Source organism: Oncorhynchus gorbuscha, linkage group LG08 (genome assembly GCF_021184085.1).
Source record: "Oncorhynchus gorbuscha isolate QuinsamMale2020 ecotype Even-year linkage group LG08, OgorEven_v1.0, whole genome shotgun sequence".
NCBI classification, from domain to species: domain Eukaryota; kingdom Metazoa; phylum Chordata; class Actinopteri; order Salmoniformes; family Salmonidae; genus Oncorhynchus; species Oncorhynchus gorbuscha.
Genome location: NC_060180.1, coordinates 11,957,397 through 11,977,736, shown reverse-complemented (window position 1 = coordinate 11,977,736; position 20,340 = coordinate 11,957,397). Strand labels below are relative to the sequence as shown.

Sequence of the window (20,340 nt, the reverse complement as noted above, 5' to 3'; positions counted from 1 at the left end):
TAGAGGAGGTGTAAGGCAGTGAGGCATTGTCCCAAGTTTAGACGAGCTTCAAGCCACATTAAAACAGCAGAATGTTTTAACACCATTAAAACAGCAGAATTGTGAAAGTTTCTGGCCAATGCTGACTAGAACGTTGTCCTCATTTAATAATGTTTATTTGAAGTGAGGCTGGATCTCTTATGTTTAAAATAATCTCTGTTAACCCTGAAGTAAAATCTTGCATAATTTGATCAGCTGCGTGATTAACTTTTGTGTTCGTACATGTTAGAAATTGTGAGCTCCGGCAAAATGAAGTCTCCACCCTCTCAAAAGGAAACTCTCAGCCCCCCCCCCCAAAGCACAAGAGTTGAAGCACCCCCTTCGTCCAATCCTGATGCGTCCAAATACCCAGTGAGGAAAACCCCCCAAATGTAATGATGCTAGTTATCTCATGCATCGCATTCAGTCCCTGCAGATTCTTCAGTCTTCACGCAAAATCTGCCCACACGAGATTGTTTAAAATGGCACGTGTGTGTGTGTGTGTGTGTGTGTGTGTGTGTGTGTGTGTGTGTGTGTGTGTGTGTGTGTGTGTGTGTGTGTGTGTGTGTGTGTGTGTGTGTGTGTGTGTGTGTGTGTGTGTGTGTGTGTGTGTGTGTGTGTGTGTGTGTGTGTGTGTGTGTGTGTGTGTGTGTGTACCATGCCGTTATCATCTGTCATGTAAAATTGGTCATCTAAACAAACTACAGTATAGGCACTAAAGAAGAATTATGGCGCAATTATCGGTTTGCTGATCTCCATTTCTGTACTTTTGAACTAAGATATGTAATAACACTTTCTTTTTCCTTTTATTAAATATGACCAATATCTATTTCAGGTCATGGATGAAACCAAAACACAGATAGCGTGGCCTTCCAAACTGAAGATCGGCGCCAAGTCCAAAAAAGGTGAATGTTTGTTTTGATTCTAGAGATACAGATCAGCTGTAATTATATCAAAATGAACATCCCTCCTGTTTACAGCCCTACAATTCACTCCACTTTTGCTTTTTCATTTCCGGGTGTAAGTCTTTAGGTTTGTTTGTGACAGATATATGCTGATTATGTCTATACGGGAAGAGTATGAATCAGTTTATTTGCAAGGACAACATATGCTTGCTTGTTTTCCCTCTGAAAGAACCCCCTAAGTCATTTTTCTAATCAAGAAAAAGGTCACAGCAGTATATTCATATGTTGACCACTTACTCTTCTCTCTGGTCAGTCATTTCAGACTTTACACCAATTTGTAAGTTTGTTTGAGGGCCCTTGAGTTAGAAGTTATGTGCATATAATGGCTTAGTTGTTCCACTGCTCTGTTGTTCCACTGCTCTGTTGTTCCACTGCTCTGTTGTTCCACTGCTCTGTTGTTCCACTGCTCTGTTGTTCCACTGCTCTGTTGTTCCACTGCTCTGTTGTTCCACTGCTCTGTTGTTCCAATGCTCTGTTGTTCCACTGCACTGTTCCACTGCTCTGTTGTTCCACTGCTCTGTTGTTCCACTGCTCTGTTGTTCCACTGCTCTGTTGTTCCACTGCACTGTTGTTCCACTGCTCTGTTGTTCCACTGCACTGTTGTTCCACTGCTCTGTTGTTCCACTGCTCTGTTGTTCCACTGCTCTGTTGTTCCACTGCTCTGTTGTTCCACTGCTCTGTTGTTCCACTGCTCTGTTGTTCCACTGCTCTGTTGTTCCACTGCTCTGTTGTTCCAATGCTCTGTTCCACTGCTCTGTTGTTCCACTGCTCTGTTGTTCCACTGCTCTGTTGTTCCACTGCACTGTTGTTCCACTGCTCTGTTGTTCCACTGCTCTGTTGTTCCACTGCACTGTTGTTCCACTGCTCTGTTGTTCCACTGCTCTGTTGTTCCACTGCTCTGTTGTTCCAATGCTCTGTTGTTCCAATGCTCTGTTGTTCCACTGCTCTGTTGTTCCAATGCTCTGTTGTTCCACTGCACTGTTGTTCCACTGCACTGTTGTTCCACTGCTCTGTTGTTCCACTGCACTGTTGTTCCACTGCTCTGTTGTTCCACTGCTCTGTTGTTCCACTGCACTGTTGTTCCACTGCTCTGTTGTTCCACTGCTCTGTTGTTCCACTGCTCTGTTGTTCCACTGCTCTGTTGTTCCACTGCTCTGTTGTTCCACTGCTCTGTTGTTCCACTGCTCTGTTGCCAATAAAACACTACAGCTATTTAAAGCTTGTCTGGGGGAAGGTTGGTTTTGACCTGCCCTCTTTGTTGTCCTCAATGAATGCCAGTGTGTCTTCATGCCAAATGTAAAATTCCAAAACTTGATGTAACTTCCTGGAAACTTTTTTAACAGCTCTTCAACCCCCAGTTGATTTAGAGTGTGCCCCACCCATACTCCCAAGTTCATTCACAAATCTAATTTCCATTGAGAGACCAGTTTGTCCATTTAATTTCCGCCCTATGATTTGTTGGGTGTCAGCCTTTTAGTATTACGTAAACCAAGAAGAAGCATGAACAATTTCCACTAATGTCTTCCAGTTATCTCATGAGTGCATGCACTGCATTTTTGTGCCTTTTGGAAGAAAAACACATGTATTTGTGATCATATGTGCTTCACAACCAGAGGAGAGAGAGTACTTCCTGGTACTATAATCAACCCTGTAATCTACCCAGAATGACTGGATAGCCGACACCTGTGAGTTTGATCTGAGGTTAGCCATCAACACAACTACTAGAGACAAAATGTTGGATCCCCATTCCATTCTGCTTCTCCACTCTCTTCTGTCTTGGATATTTGGAACATTAAACTACCATTTACATCACCAGCTGTCTATGAAAGTCAATCATTTACAAATTGGGGGTTGCTAAAACTCAAACTATTTGTCTCACTTTATGTAATCATGATGTGTCGCCATTGTCTCTGAAAAGCGACTCTTGTAGTATTTTACTCTGCCCTCGTAATGCCTGTGAGTCATGAGCAAATGTGAGAGTTGTTTGCAAGGCCTCCGTGCAGGTCCCCTCAGCCTCTCCATCAAAGTGGCAGGCCTTAACACCTCCAGCACCACTACCACCTGCACCAGTGTGATAAGACCAGAGTCAATATACCGTCCGGTGATTCATAGCAGAACAGTATCTCTGAGATGCAGGCAGGCTCATATTACACTTTACCAGAACATGTCACCATGAGAATAAATGACTAATGTCCTTACACATTTATATGTATGACCAGTGGGAAATGCTCTGACTATCCATCTTAGGATATGTTTTGAATTGACAGCATTTAATTGTTTAACTGTGTGTTTGGTTTTCACATTATTTTATACTTTGTTGTTTCCCATTTGACCGATATACTTTCTGTTCAGAATATGCAATATAGTAATCTATCAGTTATTTAAATACATCCTTGCATGACAATGGAAGACTTCATTCCTGGGTAGGCTTTTTTGAACACCATTTTGGTCTTTATCACTACTCTCGACACATAGCCACAGAGTGGTGACTTACACCTTTAATATACACATGTAAAACATTTTTTATGAAAGACGTCACAAGTTTGTCAATATAAAAGAACGGTAGAGCAGATCAACAGCGCCTACTGTAGTACTGAAGGTCAGACCGAGCCTCGTGATCAAGGAAAATATTTAATTTGGACTACTCATTATGAAGTTGGGCAGTTAAATGTCGCCCAACATCAGTGTTGGGGTAGTAGTGAACTACATGTAGTAGTTTCCTCTCCTTATGTTGAAGTGGCCTATGGCCGTGAGTTTTTAGGAAATCATATTTGTGTCCTGCTTCTTCAGTTCTGACAGTGATCACAGGCAACATGTAATCAAAGTTAGAAATGTATGTAGGACTTTATTCTATTCCAATCAACATTGGAGAGGTTAGACATACAGTGCCTTCGCAAAGTATTCAGACCTCTTGACTTTTTCCACATTTTGTTATTTTAAAGCCTTATTTTAAAATGGATTAAATAAATCCTCAGCAATCTACACAAAATACCCCATAATGATGAAGCGAAAATATATTTTTTAATTTGTTGTAATATTTTTGCAAATGTATACTCATTTACATAAGTATTCAGACCCTTTGCTATGAGACTTGTAATTGAGCTCAGGTGCATATTGTTTCCATTAATCATCCTTGATGTTTCTACAACTTGATTGGAGTCCACCTGTGGTAAATTGAATTGATTGGACATGATATGGAAAGGCACAAACCTGTCTAGATAAGGTCCCACAGTTGACAGTGCATGTCAGAGCAAAAACCAAGCCAGTGAGGTCGATGGAATTGTCTGTAAAGATCCGAGACAGGATTATGTCGAGGCACAGAACTGGGGAAGGGTGCCAAAAATATTATGCAGCATTGATGGTCCCCCAAAACACAGTGGCCTTCATCATTCTTAAATGGAAGAAGTTTGGAAACACCAAGGCTCTTCCCAGAGCTGACCGCCCTGCCAAACTGAGAAATCGGGGGAGAAGGGCCTTGGTCAGGGAGGTGACCAGAGCTCCGGAGTTCCTCTGTGGAGATGGGCGAAAATTCCAAAATGACAACCATCTCGGCAACACTCCACCAATCAGGTCTTTATGGTAGAGCGGCCAGACGGAAGCCAATCCTCAGTAAAAGGCACATATCAGCCTGCTTGGAGTTTGCCAAAAGTCACCTAAAGACTCTCAGACCATGAGAAACAAGATTCTCTGGTCTGTTGAAACCAAGATTGAATTCTTTGTCCTGAATGCCAAGCGTCACGTCTGGAGGAAACCAGGCACCATCCCTACCGTGAAGCATGGTGGTGGCAGCATCATGCTGTGGGGATGTTGAGAGGATCTGCAGAGAAGAATGGGAGAAACTCCCCAAATACAGGTGTGCCAAGCTTGTAGCATCATACCCAAGAAGACTTGATGTTGTAATCGCTGCCAAAGGTGCTTCAACAAAGTACTGAGTAAAGAGTCTGAATACATATGTAAATGTAATATTTCAGTTTTTATGTGTAAAAAAAGAATTTCTCAACCTCTTTGCTTTGTCATTATGGGTATTGTGTGTAGATTGAGGGGGAAAACAATTTTAATACATTTTAGAATAAGGCTGTAACGTAGCAAAATGTGTAAAAATTCAAGGGGTCTGAATACTTTCCGAAGGCACTGTATTTATCTTTTGTGCAAGTAGTCCAAGTTCATGGCATTCGGTCAAGGCAGGCACTCTTTACACGCTGGAATCATTTGGAAAATGTTTTGCTTTTCGGGAAATCGGGACAGCAGCAAGACCAATAACCTGAACTGACTTCCAACTTTTTTTGTTTGTTCAGCCGCCATTCTTTCACCAATCTTTCTTCGTCTATCAGTCATTTTTCAAATGTTTTTAAAGAGGTACCTAGATCCAAATTTACTTTCATTCTGAGCGTTTGTGTGATACTTCACTGTGTAAGCCCATGCTGGAAAAAAGTATTTGCCAGTAAGCAGAGGGGTCAAATTGTTATTTTTTTTGTCAAGTGTCAACTACCAAGACTTTTCCTTTTAGCTGTATTGCCATATTTTTGCTATTCTAGGTGTTTTGTGTGCCAAATTAACACTTAAGGTGTTCCACAGTCAATCATATGAGTACACAGCCGCTCACTTAAAAAATGTGTGGGTGTTCCAACGTCACACATAGCAAAACTCATTTTGCCCCACTAATGAGTACCAGATGTGCAGGTTAGGCCAGTGGAAGGCCAACACGCCCTCTGCTGGTGAGATGCCACCAGGGGAAGTAGATGTGGACTTCAGTCTCTTGTCACAGCTGTGTGTTTGGAATGTTTCCTTGAACGAAAGCTGTGTCAGTCACCTCTAATACGGCTGTGTTTTTCCTTTGCTTTTCTGTCTGACTGCGCCCACTCCTATCTTGATGTAACCCAATGTGGACTTGAGGCATTTGGGTTGTTTTTGTTTCGTTTTTTTTTTTGTCTCACAGCATTTTCTTTTCACTCTTCTGTGATCTTGCTTCAGCGTTGAGGCCACGGAGGTCCCATGTCGCACTGACGAGATCCACACGGCCTTCCACTGCTCCCACAATCCTTCCCCAGGCCCATTTAAAAAATGGAACACTGAGGCTCCTAAACACTTCCCTGCAGCAGCATTCCAGAGCCTAGCCAACCCAGATCTCTCCTCAGTAGGGCCCAGGGCCAGTTCGTGTGCTTTCCTCTTAGTTTTTGTTTTGTGACTCTATGGAGAGTTTCTGTTTGGTTGTGTAATTGGAGCTTTGATGTGGTGTTCAGCCTAACAGCACAGGATACAATAACTGACTGTTCTGTTTATTTGAATGATGGTTTCATTAATAGTTTACATTTGGATGAACTCTTCTGTTCTACATTATACGGTTTTACCTGCATTTCCCTCTAAAATCTCTAAACCCAACCAATGTCAATGGGTTTTATAAAGTGTAAAGTTTATAAACAAACTCTGAATATAAATATTTTCTTCTGTAGGAGTATACAAAGTCAATCGGAGCTATTTGGGTTGAGTGTGTGGGGAGGGGGGTTCCTGGAAGGCGCTAAACTGACATCCTGCCCCTCCGTACAGTCAAGAAAGGGGGGCTCCTAGGAGCTGGCTCGCTGCATGCCCAGATGGACTCTACAGCCATAAGCATTAGCAGCACTGTGTATTTATGTTGTGAATTGCTGTACAAGAGCTGAGAGGGTCTCTACAAGTGCAGTTTACTCAAATAATTGACATATTTGCCCAGATAATGTATTATGATGTGCAGATATTTTACATTTTCTCTGCAGTTTTTGAACTGAACAGTTGTGATGTAGTAGACACGTGTAGCCGTTTAGGTAGTATTTAGTTTAGCTTGACTAAAGGACACAACCTTGGTGTTTGACAACTGGAGGAGGACTTAATTTATTTAACCAGACAGAGGAACAGTGTTACGCCTTTGGCACTGATCGACTGGATGAGGTTTGTAGGATGGAAGTGAAACACATGGGACTGCCTTTATCTCAGGGCTAATTTAAGGGGTCATTATTCTGTCTTTGTATCCAGTACTGTCTGACTGATAGTAATACAACATTGCTGTGTAAGAGCCTATATTGAGAGTCATCACATCTGAAAGGAGCATTTACGGTAGTGCTTTATTTGATGTCACAACGGATCCCATCCACTCATAGGCTTGGGAAAAGGTGTTCAAATAGTCTCTTCTTGAGATCTGGATCTCTCCACCATTTTCTCTTTGTCTCTTTTTGTTCTCTCTCTGAACCTCTCTCTCTCTCTCTCTCCAGATCCGCACATTAAGGTTTGTGGAAAGAGAGACAACGTGAGGGAAGCCAAAGACCGAATCATGTCAGTCCTCGACACGAAGGTATGTATGAATGATGGAAAGGTTTTTGTTTTGTTGTCATGGCAACACCAACACTGACCTCCCTAAATGATCAACTAGAGGATGGTAGACACAGATGGATCCAATAAGTGTCTTATTTCATGCTCTAGAAAGCCTTGGTTTGCTTCCTCTTCAATTTGAGAATCTCAGACTTGTATAATATGACTTGCCACCAAGGTGGCCAGTGCTTAATTTCCTGAGTGTGTAATAGCTTAGCATGGTGCAAGTCTTGTCTCTATGGCAACAAACATCCTCATCCCAAAATGGGCACACCATAGCACCCCCTGTGGGCGAGTTTTATCATAACACGCCAAAGTATTTTCTCTGCACACGGTAGAGGGCTTCACAAATCGCGTATGGGTCAGATCTGATAGTCACGGTTATGTGTAACTTTAACTGACTTGTCCTGAAGGGAGGGAGGGAGGGGAGGGAGGGAGGAAGAATATTCTAAGTGGAGTTAATATTTGTAACTGTAGGATGAGAGAGCGTATGCACTGCATCTTCAATTAGCCTAGCTAGCTAACGTTAGCTAGCTTCTGGTTTGATGCAGTCGACCGATAATACGTAATCATATTTGATGATAAATAACCTAGCCATGGCAGTTATTAGTCTACTATAGCTCGAGTCAGCTTGGTTGGTTGCGGTCTCTCCCACTCTGCTCCGTGTCACTCGTTTACAGTACAGCCCCTCCCCGCCAGCTCGAGCTGGGTGGTGGGTACTCTCTTCGTTCGCTGGACTTGATCCTGCTAACTGTTCCAAATGTCCCAACTGAATTTGGAAAAGGGGCTTTTATGTAATCTGCGCCATCGTCTTGGAACACCTTACAAAATAATTTTAAACTGGAAGAACTTGTCCCGATTGGTGTTTTTAAATCACTGATGAATGATTTTGAGCCTGATTCCCTGACCTGTCAATGTTTTTAATTTGCTGTTTTATACTCTTGTGAATTCAATGGTTTTTACTAGATTACTTATAGTTTTTCATGTTGTCTGTCTGTATTTTTTTTGTAATGACTTGGTGCTGCCTATCTTGGCCAGGGCGCTGTTGAAAAATAGATTTTAATCTCAATGAGCCCTTCCTGGTTAAATAAAGGTTAAATAAAAAATAAAATAAGAGTGGCACCTCTACCTCCCTCCTCTCACTCTGTATCAGTCAGCTCTGGTTAATAAAGTAGCTTAAATGACTTTTCTGCTGCTTCCTCCACTTGGATCAGACCCGGTCTGGATCCAACCAGGTCTTTACGGAATGGGCCTACTTGTCCTTGGGTCTGTTCGGAACGGGTCTCTATATTTTTTAAATAAATGTATGCATATAGGTTCCGGGTGAGAGCCCCAGGTCTGTTTCGGAACAGGTTAAACTTTTAGGACCCGTGAAGACCTCTAGCATATGGTCACCACATGATTGGCTACATATTGCACCCCAATGAGTTGAATATGAAACAACTATGATTAGCTGGCATTAATATCAATGGATTTGTCAAGGGAAACTTTTTTTAAACAACATTTGTAAACAACATACTTTTAGGCTTATCTGCTTTAGCTCCATGTAATTGGATGTGACTGGTTATATATTCCTCACGCCTCTAAGTGGAGCATTGGGGACTGGTATTAGCTTCTCGTGGTGGACCCATCTGCCTGGCAGTGGTGTTGTACCAGAGCCGTGGGTGTGGGTGGAAGAGATGTATCATATTTGTCTTCAAAGTCATTCTACTATTATAGACTGATAGTCTAGTTTTGTTCTGGCCCGTTTGCATATTAGCCGAGGAGCATTCAAGCCATGTCAATATATTTGTATTTTTTTTATTTAACCTTTATTTAACTAGGCAAGTCAGTTAAGAACAAATTATTAATTACAATTATGGCCTACACCTGTCAAACCTGGACGATGCTGGGCCAATTGTGCGCTGCCCCTATGGGACTCCCAATCATGTCCGGTTGTGAAACAGCCTGGATTCGAACCAGTGTGTCTGTAGTGATGCCTCAAGCACTGAGAACTGAGATTCATTACCTTAGACCACTATGCCATTCGGGAGCCCCAATATTTAAGTTGTGTCAATATTCACAATATTGTCATGGTTTACAGTCATATGTTGGTATAGAATTTAATATTTACGCATGTTAGATTTCTATCATATCATTCACTATTAAGTGAACATTGTCTGGCAGGCCATGCTTAAGAAGAGTGTCTCCGCCTCCTTCCTTTCCCCAGCAGAGTAACAGGGTAACCCTTAAGATGGACGTGTCCCACACAGAGCACTCCCACGTCATCGGCAAGGGAGGCAACAACATCAAGAAGGTGATGGAGGACACGGGCTGCCACATCCACTTCCCAGACTCCAACCGCAACAACCAGGCGGAGAAGAGCAACCAGGTACAGAGAGCGATACCACCGTATATGTACAATTAACAATGTATACTGGATCTGATAGACTGAATACTAGTTCATGTGCTGTGCCATCACCAATCACATTTGCGTGGGACTGTCATGGCTTCTCTGTTTGCACAGGCTGTATTTACTTTTTTTATCCACATGGAACTGGTATACGGTTGAAGTCAGAAGTTTACATACACTTCAGTTGGAGTCATTAAAACTTGTTTTTCAACCACTCCACAAATTTCTTGTTCACAAACTATAGTTTTGGCAAGTCGGTTAGGACATCTACTTTGTGCATGACACAAGTCATTTTCCAACAATTGTTTACAGACAGAATAGTTCACTTATAGTTCACAGTATCACCATTCCAGTGGGTCAGAAGTTTACATGCACTAAGTTGACTGTACCTTTTAAACAGCTTGGAAAATTCCAGAAAATTATGTCATGGCTTTAGAAGCTTCTGATTGACATAATTTGAGTCAATTGGAGGTGTACCTGGGGATGTATTTCAAGGCCTACCTTCAAACGCTGTGCCTCTTTGCTTGACATCATGGGAAATCAAAAGAAATCAGCCAAGAACTCAGAAAATAATTGTAGACCTCTACAAGTCTGGTTCATCCTTGGGAGCAATTTCCAAATACCTGAAGGTACCACGTTCATCTGTACAAACAATAGTACACATGTATAAACACCATGGGAACACGCAGCCGTCATTCCGCTCAGGAAGGAGACGTGTTCTGTTTTTGAGTATGTCCCATTTGCTAGTTGCTAGAGTGGCATTCAGTGGCCATGTTGCAGAGAGCCGTTGTAATTTGCTGTTTTGATTGGCTGCAACATAGGAAGCGAGTGTGTTTGGGCTGGATTGAATAGACGAGCAGTAGGAACCAGCTGTAATTACGATTTACATCCACCTCTGGAGGAGGCAAGCTGCCAATTTATTTGTTGTTGTATGATTATCATTTTTTAAACAATACAAAACATACAAACGACAGCATACAAACGCTCACAAAGATCAACAAAATCACACTTGCCCAGACCCACCACCTCACGCCCAGCGCCCTCAGCGCCCGCATTGCCTCAAACTACACCATTTTGTTTCTCTCCGTCGCTCAAGCACTTTCAACATTTAGATAATAACCTCCTTTCCATTTTGTTAACGATGGAGGATTGGTTGATTTCCAGTTAAGCAAACATTTTTTCAAGATGATTTTCGAGAAAAGTATTTTCCAACCCATTGGGTATCTCACTGCCCCCTCATATACCATGTCTTTAAAAATCTGCAGACAGACGGATTCAAAGTATATTTACATTGTAATACTTCTGACAGCCAACTTTCGAACTCCGCCCATAACTTTTGGACTTTCTAACATTCCCAGAAGGCATGGATTATTGAATCATTGTTAGTTTTACACTTAAGAGGTGACTCTGCCCTTGTGCTGTAGAAATTGTGAATTTTTACAGTAGTTTATACTGGATTAAGAATACATTTTTGTTAACTGTAATTTGGTTAGATATGTTACAACATTCCCTCCATCTTGTAACAACATCAGCTCTTTTTAAGTCTTTGTTCCAATAGTTTATGTTTTCTAACAGATTGTCAGTTGGATAGGCTCTCTGCAAGGTTTTGTATATCTTACCTATCATATGAATATCCTATTCTGACTCAAATAGGATACCCTCAAGATTGATTGGATATACAAAAGATTTCGAAATAAATGTTGTGATATTAACCTTTTATGTTGCAATGTATTTGAAAATATCTACATTGGTCAGTCAAAAACTGCTTTTTAATAAATGTATTTCCTGTTACCAAGTCATTTCCGGTTTCTATGCCTTTAGTTTTCCATGTGGACCAATTTATCAGCAAATTGTGAAAAGCTATCCAAGGATTGAGGTTGTTAATGTTCTTAGCTTTATCCTTTGAAGATAGACGTGAAAAGATTCAGCATGTGCATCTTCAATATGTACCCCATTATTCCTCTTTAGTGCATTTAACAATATGTCGCAAGTTAAAGCTCTGGGTGGCGAGTTGATACAATTCTAAGTCTGGAAGGTTAAAACCACCCTCTGACTTGGGAGGATGTAAAACTTTCCTTGTTATTCTACGAGTTGTATTTGCCCATATAAAGTTGGTTATGAAAGAGTATACTTTTTTAAAGAATGTCTTCAGTGGGGTGATTGGTATTACTGAGAATAAGTCTGAAAACGTTGGTTTATTCTACCTGTAAGATTTATGGGAAGATTATTCCATCTAATTAGATCTGCTTTGATATTATTAAGAAATGGGATAAAGTTACCTTTTATATATTGTTGTTGTCACTCATTAAGTATCTTATGTGTTTAATATTTTTTGTGGTTCACTTAAAGTATTGCTGTAGATCGAGTTATTCTGATTTCTTTCCTATGGGCATTTCTTTTTTAAATATTTTTTTGTTACCAGCTAGTCTTAAAGACTGGGGCTTAATTTGTTCAGAAGTGCTGATTTAAATTTAGTCCGGAGTGATGGCTCTGTCGGCCAAAGCCTGGTTTGCGCCGTTATGGTGAGTTACCGATGAAGGGCTTGAAAAGTGAGAGAGGAGGAGAGAGATTATCGAACCGCTGGCAGGATATCTAATAAAGGCTTTTATCTCTTTTATTTTATTTATGTCATAATTATTTTAATCACAGGCCCACAGTCAGGATGTAAAGTGATGAAAGGCAATGGCTGGTTCTGGGTTCTTAAAGATGGTAAGAGTCTCCAAACCACCTTCCTCTTTATGGGGTTATTCTGTTCGGGTTGTGATGAAAAACAACCATTTTGGGGGGGGGGGTTATACAGCTAGCCAGCACTTGTACTTGACACCCCCTCCCTCCTTCTAGATCTGACTCTACTGTCAGCTACATTACTGAGGAAAAAATTACTTTCAATGCCTGTGATATGTGGTTGTCCCACCTGGCTATCTTAAGATGAATGGACTAACTGTAAGTCACTGGATAAGAGCGTCTGCTAAATGACTAAAATGTAAAGGAAATGGGAATGACGGGACTAAATGGACATTTTGCCAAAGGTTCTCTTTTCACGGCTTTAGATTCCAGTTTTGATGTTACGGTAATAGCTAAACTATAACAATGACTTCTGTCTGTCCATCTGAACAGGTGTCCATTGCAGGCCAGCCAGGAGGGGTAGAGGCAGCTCGATCCAAAATCAGAGTAAGTTGGAGGTCATTTCTATGGAGGTCTCTCTGAGGTCTGAGCTATAGAATTCTGAACAGGCTGTTATTGTAAGCATGTGTCACTACAGTCATCATTTAGTTGTCTTTTAACTGCATGTGTTAGCTGTGGAGCCTGTGAACTCTGTGGTAATGCTCTGGCCGTAAACCATGTGGAACAGGGTACAGAGCAACCGGTTCAAGCCCAGCACACAGTGCGTCTGGTTTGGTAGAGCTCCTGATCCATCTCAGAGGAAGGAGGGCCATTCCACTCCTGTGAGCCTCTGCGGTCCAGACCTTCCTCTTTTTTCTCCGCCATCACAATTCTTTGCACGCACGTGCTCCCTCTCTGAGAGGACCAAGACAAATAAGCTGAGTGCGAGAGAGTGCACGAAAGAGTGTGTTTTCACAGACAACAGGGCGCAACCCAGTTCATGCACTTCCTTGATAAAAAAGTTAACAAATGGAATTTGGAAGTAGCATTTGAGGGTACCGTTGTTGTAGGAAGGGGTTTATAAAATAAGCTGTAATAGCCACATGACCCTCCAAAGAACACGCAGCCAGCGGATGAGTGGGGAGGATCAAAGAGCACTTTCCTCTGACATCCTGCCTGCTTCTGTCAGTCCAAGCAGGACTCCTCGCCTCCCAAAGCCAAACACCTAGCAACCACACTCTACCAGTCCACCTAATCACTTAGCACCCCTCGCCCCAAACAGCAGCCCAGCTACTACCCAAACCTGTACCCTGTCCTTACTCATGCCACTCAGTACAACTATTCACACCTGTACCCTGTCCTTACTCATGCCACTCAGTACAACTATTCACACCTGTACCCTGTCCTTACTCATGCCACTCAGTACAACTATTCACACCTGTACCCTGTCCTTACTCATGCCACTCAGTACAACTATTCACACCTGGACCCTGTCCTTACTCATGCCACTCAGTACAACTATTCACACCTGTAACCTGTCCTTACTCATGCCACTCAGTACAACTATTCACACCTGTACCCTGTCCTTACTCATGCCACTCAGTACAACTATTCACACCTGTACCCTGTCCTTACTCATGCCACTCAGTACAACTATTCACACCTGTACCCTGTCCTTACTCATGCCACTCAGTACAACTATTCACACCTGTACCCTGTCCTTACTCATGCCACTCAGTACAACTATTCACACCTGTAACCTGTCCTTACTCATGCCACTCAGTACAACTATTCACACCTGTACCCTGTCCTTACTCATGCCACTCAGTACAACTATTCACACCTGTACCCTGTCCTTACTCATGCCACTCAGTACAACTATTCACACCTGTACCCTGTCCTTACTCATGCCACTCAGTACAACTATTCACACCTGTACCCTGTCCTTACTCATGCCACTCAGTACAACTATTCACACCTGTACCCTGTCCTTACTCATGCCACTCAGTACAACTATTCACACCTGTACCCTGTCCTTACTCATGCCACTCAGTACAACTATTCACACCTGTACCCTGTCCTTACTCATGCCACTCAGTACAACTATTCACACCTGTACCCTGTCCTTACTCATGCCACTCAGTACAACTATTCACACCTGTACCCTGTCCTTACTCATGCCACTCAGTACAACTATTCACACCTGTACCCTGTCCTTACTCATGCCACTCAGTACAACTATTCACACCTGTACCCTGTCCTTACTCATGCCACTCAGTACAACTATTCACACCTGTACCCTTTGGCATATTCTTTTCATACTGCCCAACCATATGACAACACCTGTACAGCCACCCCACATACGGTATTAATACCTACCCAGCTACCATTAACCCAAACATCCAACAACCCTCCACCCAAATAAAATCCCCACTCTGCTTCGTACTTATGTTGGCTGCCATAAAAAAATGTAGGAAAATAAATTAATCGTCTCCACTTCGATATACACTATCCTCTAGCAGCAGGGTTTAGAGACGACCTTTCATAGTTTGTTTGTTCCGGAGCAGCCTCTGCTGTTTTGGTTAACAGTACATGATCCTGGGTGGCCTCATCTGTCTCTGCCTGGGACCAAAACAATGATTGAATGGATTGGATGGGTTTTCCCTTCCCTGTAGTGCAGATGTGGAACATCCCTTGTTTGTCCCGGAACGTTGGTCTTCTGGCTGTTTTAAAGGGAAGGCTCAGATTGAGTTGTACCCTTAAACTTGATTGTGTATAATGAACACTTTTGTCTGTATTTAGTCTTTGTGTAGTCGTTATACAGTCTTTAAACAATGTCTTCCTTTCTGTCCTTTTGTCTGCTTGACTCATTCACACCTCCAGATTGAATACATATTAAGCTTAAAGTTGCCTGGAAGACCTGTTTTAAAAAGTTTATGGTAGTTCTATCTAAGCTGTTCTTCATTCAGAGCGCCTGGTTGGGCCGTTCTGTTTGTCCACTCTGTGTTTCCATACTCATTGGCTCTGACTCTACAGTGGAACTCCTGCAACATGATATAAAACTAGGCCCAGAAACATATGGGATTAATCATGGGTGCATTTCTTTGGTCGGAGTAATTCATGCTGTTTGTCCTTCTCTGGCAGCCTAAGCTATGGCGCACTGCCCAAGACTGAGTGTTTGGATAAGTCTGCCGTGTGTGTGTGTGTGTGTGTGTGTGTGTGTGTGTGTGTGTGTGTGTGTGTGTGTGTGTGTGTGTGTGTGTGTGTGTGTGTGTGTGTGTGTGTGTGTGTGTGTGTGTGTGTGTGTGTGTGTGTGTGTGTGTGTGTGTGTGTGTGTGTGTGTGTGTGTGCATACATGGGTAGACTTATGTGTATGTATGAACTTGTCAGCAAATTCTCCTGGCCTCCATCTAGGCTGTTTGAATGACTGCTGTGATTTGAGTGATGGAGTCCACTTTTAGTCTCTGCTCTCTGTGATGACTTGACTTGATTTATTATTTAGTGACTTTACCTTAACATTCACAGTCTGAGTATGAACAGACTGTCTAGGAGCAGACATGATCTGCTACTACAGTGTTGTACTGTATGTTTAATCAGCTCCCAATGGAAGTCTGCTGTAGCATGTGTGTGATGAAGGGCCTAACGCCTCCGGTCCCTACTGAGTACTGGCACAGTTGAAACCATTGTGATAGACAGCAGTCAGTGGTTTTATTGAGTTAAACCATTTCTATGCCATGTTTGGCCACTCCCGGCTGAAGTGGGACATGTCATGTCTGTGTAGATGTGTACATGCCAACCCTGTCCTACCTGAGCATTCCAAACTAGTACTTTTTGGTGCAAGGGAAATGTATGGGAGTAAAAAGTGCATCTTTTCTTTAGAAATGTAGTGAGGTAAAAGTTGTCCAAAATATAAATAGTAAACTACAGAAACAACATAAGTAGTATTTTTACTTATTTACTTTACACCACTGACTGCATGTATTTCGCTCTCTCTCGCCCTTCCCTCACACACTCTTTCTATTGGTCTATTAATCTTTATCATTCTCAGGAGCTGCTCCCTCTGGTTCTGTCATTTGAGCTGCCAGCCATCGTGCAGCCTGACCCAGGCTCCCCCACAGTGCAGCACATCTCCCAGACATACAACCTCACCGTCACCTTCAAGCCCCCCACACGTCTCTATGGGACCACCGGAGTGGTCCGCGGCTCCCAGAACAACTCTAGTGCCGTCAAGGTGAGGCCCAGCAACACCCCTCACATCTACCCCCCAACATACCACAGTACTTAGTGAACAACAGGGGTTGGGGCCTAGTGGTTCGAGAAGTGGACTGCTGTGACCAGAGGGTTGCTTGGTCAGCTCCCTAGTGGGAATTACAGTACTGTTGCCTTTAAAACCAAGCACTGTTCTCTAGCCCATGAGCAAGTAAATGTCTAATATAAGTTGTCTGGAGCTCTCTCTTCCTCTCCCCTTCTCCCCTGGGTCTCAGAGCTGTGGCTGGTGCTCTGGAGCCTTTCTCACCACTCAACCCAACACCCCCACCACCCACCTAACACTGACCCACCCGCACTCTAGCCATCAGTACAACCCAGCCTAGGGGAGTTAGTGGACGGGGTCAGTTTAGCTTGGGATGCTGGCCAGATTGGGGCTGGGGTATTGGGGGGGAGTATGTATGCTATGTAGTGAGAGACCTTGCTCTGTAAAAGGGGTCTGCCAAAGCCACTGTAGATTACTGTGCTGGCCTCAGGCTGGAGTTCCATCAGAAGGCCTTCTAATTCATCCAATGATTGTTTGCGGAGGCCTAGAATCAGACCATTCTGTTGGCTGCCAGGTGGCATTGAAAAACAGTGGTTTACTGTGGTGTAAACTATGGTTGAAATGTTGTTGGTTCACTAGCTGAGAGTGAACACTCTTTTCATTGGTTTTTCTTCCTGCACTTTTGCCATATTTGGATGTGCAAAATGAATCTCCTTTTTTACTGTGTTTTCCCTTGCCCCAGTCGGTAACTTTAGTTGAGAGTGCTGTCCACACAGTCGCTGACCTTTGCTAGCTCCTTTGAACAGAGTGCCTGGACATTTAAAAATATATATTTCACCTTTATTTAACCAGGTAAGCTGGTTGAGAAGAAGTTCTCATTTACAACTGCGACCCGGCCAAGATAAGGCAAAGCAGTGCGACACAAACAACAACACAGAGTTACACATGGAATAAACAGGCGTACAGTCAATAACACAATAGGAAAAAAAGAAAGTCTATATACAGTGTGTGAAAATGGTGTGAGGATGTAAGGCAATAAATAGGCCATAGTAGCGAAGTAATTACAATTTAGAAAATTAACACTGGAATGATAGATGAGCAGATGGTGATGTGCAAGTAGAAATACTGGCAAAAGAGCAGAAAAGTAAATAAAAACAAAATGGGGATGAGGTAGGTAGATTGGGTGGGCTATTTACAGATTGGCTATATACAGCTGCAGCAATCAGTTAGCTACTCAGATAGCTGATGTATAAGGTTAGTGAGGGAAATATAAGTCTCCAGCTTCAGAGATTTTTGCAATTCGTTCCAGTCATTGGCAGCAGAGAACTGTAAGGAAAGGTGGCCAAAGAAGTGTTGGCTTTGGGAAGACCAGTGAGATATACCTGCTGGAGCGCATGCTACGGGTGTGTGTTATCGTGACCAGTGAGCTGAGATAAGGTGAAGCTTTACCTAGCATAGACTTATAGATGACCTGGAGCCAGTGGGTCTGGCGACGAATATGTACCGAGGGCCAGCTGACTAGAGCATACAGGTCACAGTGGTGGGTGGTATAGGGGGCTTTGGTGACAAAACGGATTGCACTGTGATAGACTGCATCCAGTTTGCTGAGTAGCGTATTGGAAGCTATTTTGTAAATGACATCGCCGAAGTCGAGGATCGGTAGGATAGTCTGTTTTACGAGGGTATGTTTGGCGGCGTGGGTGAAGGAGGCTTTGTTGCGAAATAGGAAGCCGATTCTAGATTTAATTTTGGATTGGACATGTTTAATATGAGTCTGGAAGGAGAGTTTACACTCTAGCCAGACACCTAGGAGTTATTTGGCGTTTAAGAGCAGTTGGAGGCCACTGAAGGAGAGTTGTATGGCATTGAAGCTTGTTTGGAGGTTAGTTAACACAGTGTCCAAAGAAGGGCCAGATGTATACAGAATGGTGTCATCTGCGTAGAGGTGGATCAGGGAATCACCCGCAGCAATAGCGACATCGTTGATGTATACAGGGAAAAGAGTTGGCCCGAGAATTTAACTCTGTGATACCCCCATAGAGACTGCCAAAGGTCCGGACAACAGGCCCTCCGATTTGACACACTGAACTCTGTCTGAGAAGTAGTTGGTGAACCAGGCGAGGCAGTCATTTGAGAAACCAAGGCTGTTGAGTCTGCCGATAAGAATGTGGTGATTGACAGAGTGAAAGTCTTGGCCAGATCAGCTGCACAGTACTGTCTTTTATCGATGGTGGTTATGATATCATTTAGTACCTTGAGAGTGGCTGAGGTGCACCCGTGACCAGCTCGAAAACCGGATTGCATAGCGGAGAAGGTACGGTGGGATTCGAAATGGTCAGTGATCTGTTTGTTAACTTTGCTTTCGAATACTTTAGAAAGGCAGGGCAGGATAGATATAGATCTATAACAGTTTGGGTCTAGTGTCACCCCCTTTGAAGAGGGGGATGACCGCGGCAGCTTTTCAATCTTTAGGGATCTCGGACGATACGAAGAGAGGTTGAACAGACTGGTAGTAAGGGGTTGCAACAATGGCGGCGGATACTTTTAGAAAGAGAGGGTCCAGATTGTCTAGCTCAGCTGATTTGTACAGGTCCAGGTTTTGCAGCTCTTTCAGAACATCTGCTATCTGGATTTGGGTGTAGGAGAAGCTGGGGAGGCTTGGGCAAGTAGCTGCAGGGGGTGCGAAGCTGTTGGCCGGGGTTGGGGTAGCCAGGAGGAAAGCATAGCCAGCCGTAGAGAAATGCTTCTTGAAATTCTCGATTATTGTGGATTTATCGATGGTGACAGTGTTTTCTAGCCTCAGTGCAGTGGGCTGCTGGGAGGAGGTGCTCTTAATCTCCATGGACTTTAGTGTCCCAAAACTTTTTGGAGTTAGAGCGACAGGATGCAAATTTCTGTTTGAAAAAGCTAGCCTTTGCTATTGTCTGCACACTGTAAGAAAATACTAATATAAATATTGCTAGATTCTGCATATTGACTGATTGTATTGATATATTTATTGATTGATTTTCATCTCATCCCAGAGAGGCACTGCCATATTGCTGGAGCACCTGGCGGGCAGCCTGGCCAGTGCCATCTCAGTCAGTACCCACCTGGACATCGCCCCCCAGCACCACCTCTTCATGATGGGCCGCAACGGCAGCAACATCAAGCACATCACCCAGAGGACAGGAGCCCAGATCCACTTCCCCGACCCCAACAGCCCCCAGAAGAAATCTACTGTTTACATCCAGGGAATCATCGAGTCTGTCTGCGTGGCGCGCCAGTACCTCATGGTATGTGTCCATGCTTGGTTTGTAGAGATTAAGTAATTGCCTTGTTTCTGTTGCAGAATGACCCTGCATGTGGATTTCTGTTGAATAAGAGTTTTATTGTGTTCTGACCCTGACCAAGACACTTTCAGCTAAGTGGGTGTCTTGGTCAAATGTTATTCATTTAATTGTCTTTGGGTAAAAACATTTGCTGAGCAAGATGTCAAAGACATTACATTTAAAGATTTTGGCATCCTGCTTAATGTAACTTTAATCATAATATAAGGCAGCTATGCTAGTGTTGATGTCCTTTGTGGCAGTTTTGCCCAAAGACTCTTTAAAAATGCAGAAGTCCTTTTGTAAACATACCTTTTTTTGTCTGGACATGGGGTCACACAAGAAGAGGCCCCTCTGGTCTGCCTTGGGGCGGCAGGGTAGCCTAGTGGTTAGAGCGTTGGACTAGTAACCGAAAGGTTGCAAGTTCAAATCCCCGAGCTGACAAGGTACAAATCTGTCGTT

The 20,340-nt window shown here is 43.1% G+C and overlaps 1 protein-coding gene across 10 annotated transcripts in view; it reads left to right on the top strand.

The window, feature by feature from the left end:
• LOC124041202 (protein bicaudal C homolog 1-like) overlaps nt 1-20,340 on the top strand; it is a 76,136-nt gene that overhangs the window by 36,631 nt on the left and 19,165 nt on the right. For 8 of the 10 annotated variants that reach the window (XM_046358495.1, XM_046358494.1, XM_046358491.1 and 5 more), the window contains exons 3-8: nt 854-923; nt 7,226-7,305; nt 9,532-9,693; nt 12,832-12,885; nt 16,367-16,549; nt 19,594-19,845. In XM_046358495.1, the coding sequence (XP_046214451.1) occupies nt 854-923; nt 7,226-7,305; nt 9,532-9,693; nt 12,832-12,885; nt 16,367-16,549; nt 19,594-19,845 (801 nt within the window). The remainder of the gene's footprint in view (nt 1-853; nt 924-7,225; nt 7,306-9,531; nt 9,694-12,831; nt 12,886-16,366; nt 16,550-19,593; nt 19,846-20,340) is intronic. The other 2 variants (XM_046358496.1, XM_046358488.1) reach the window with 1 other exon arrangement.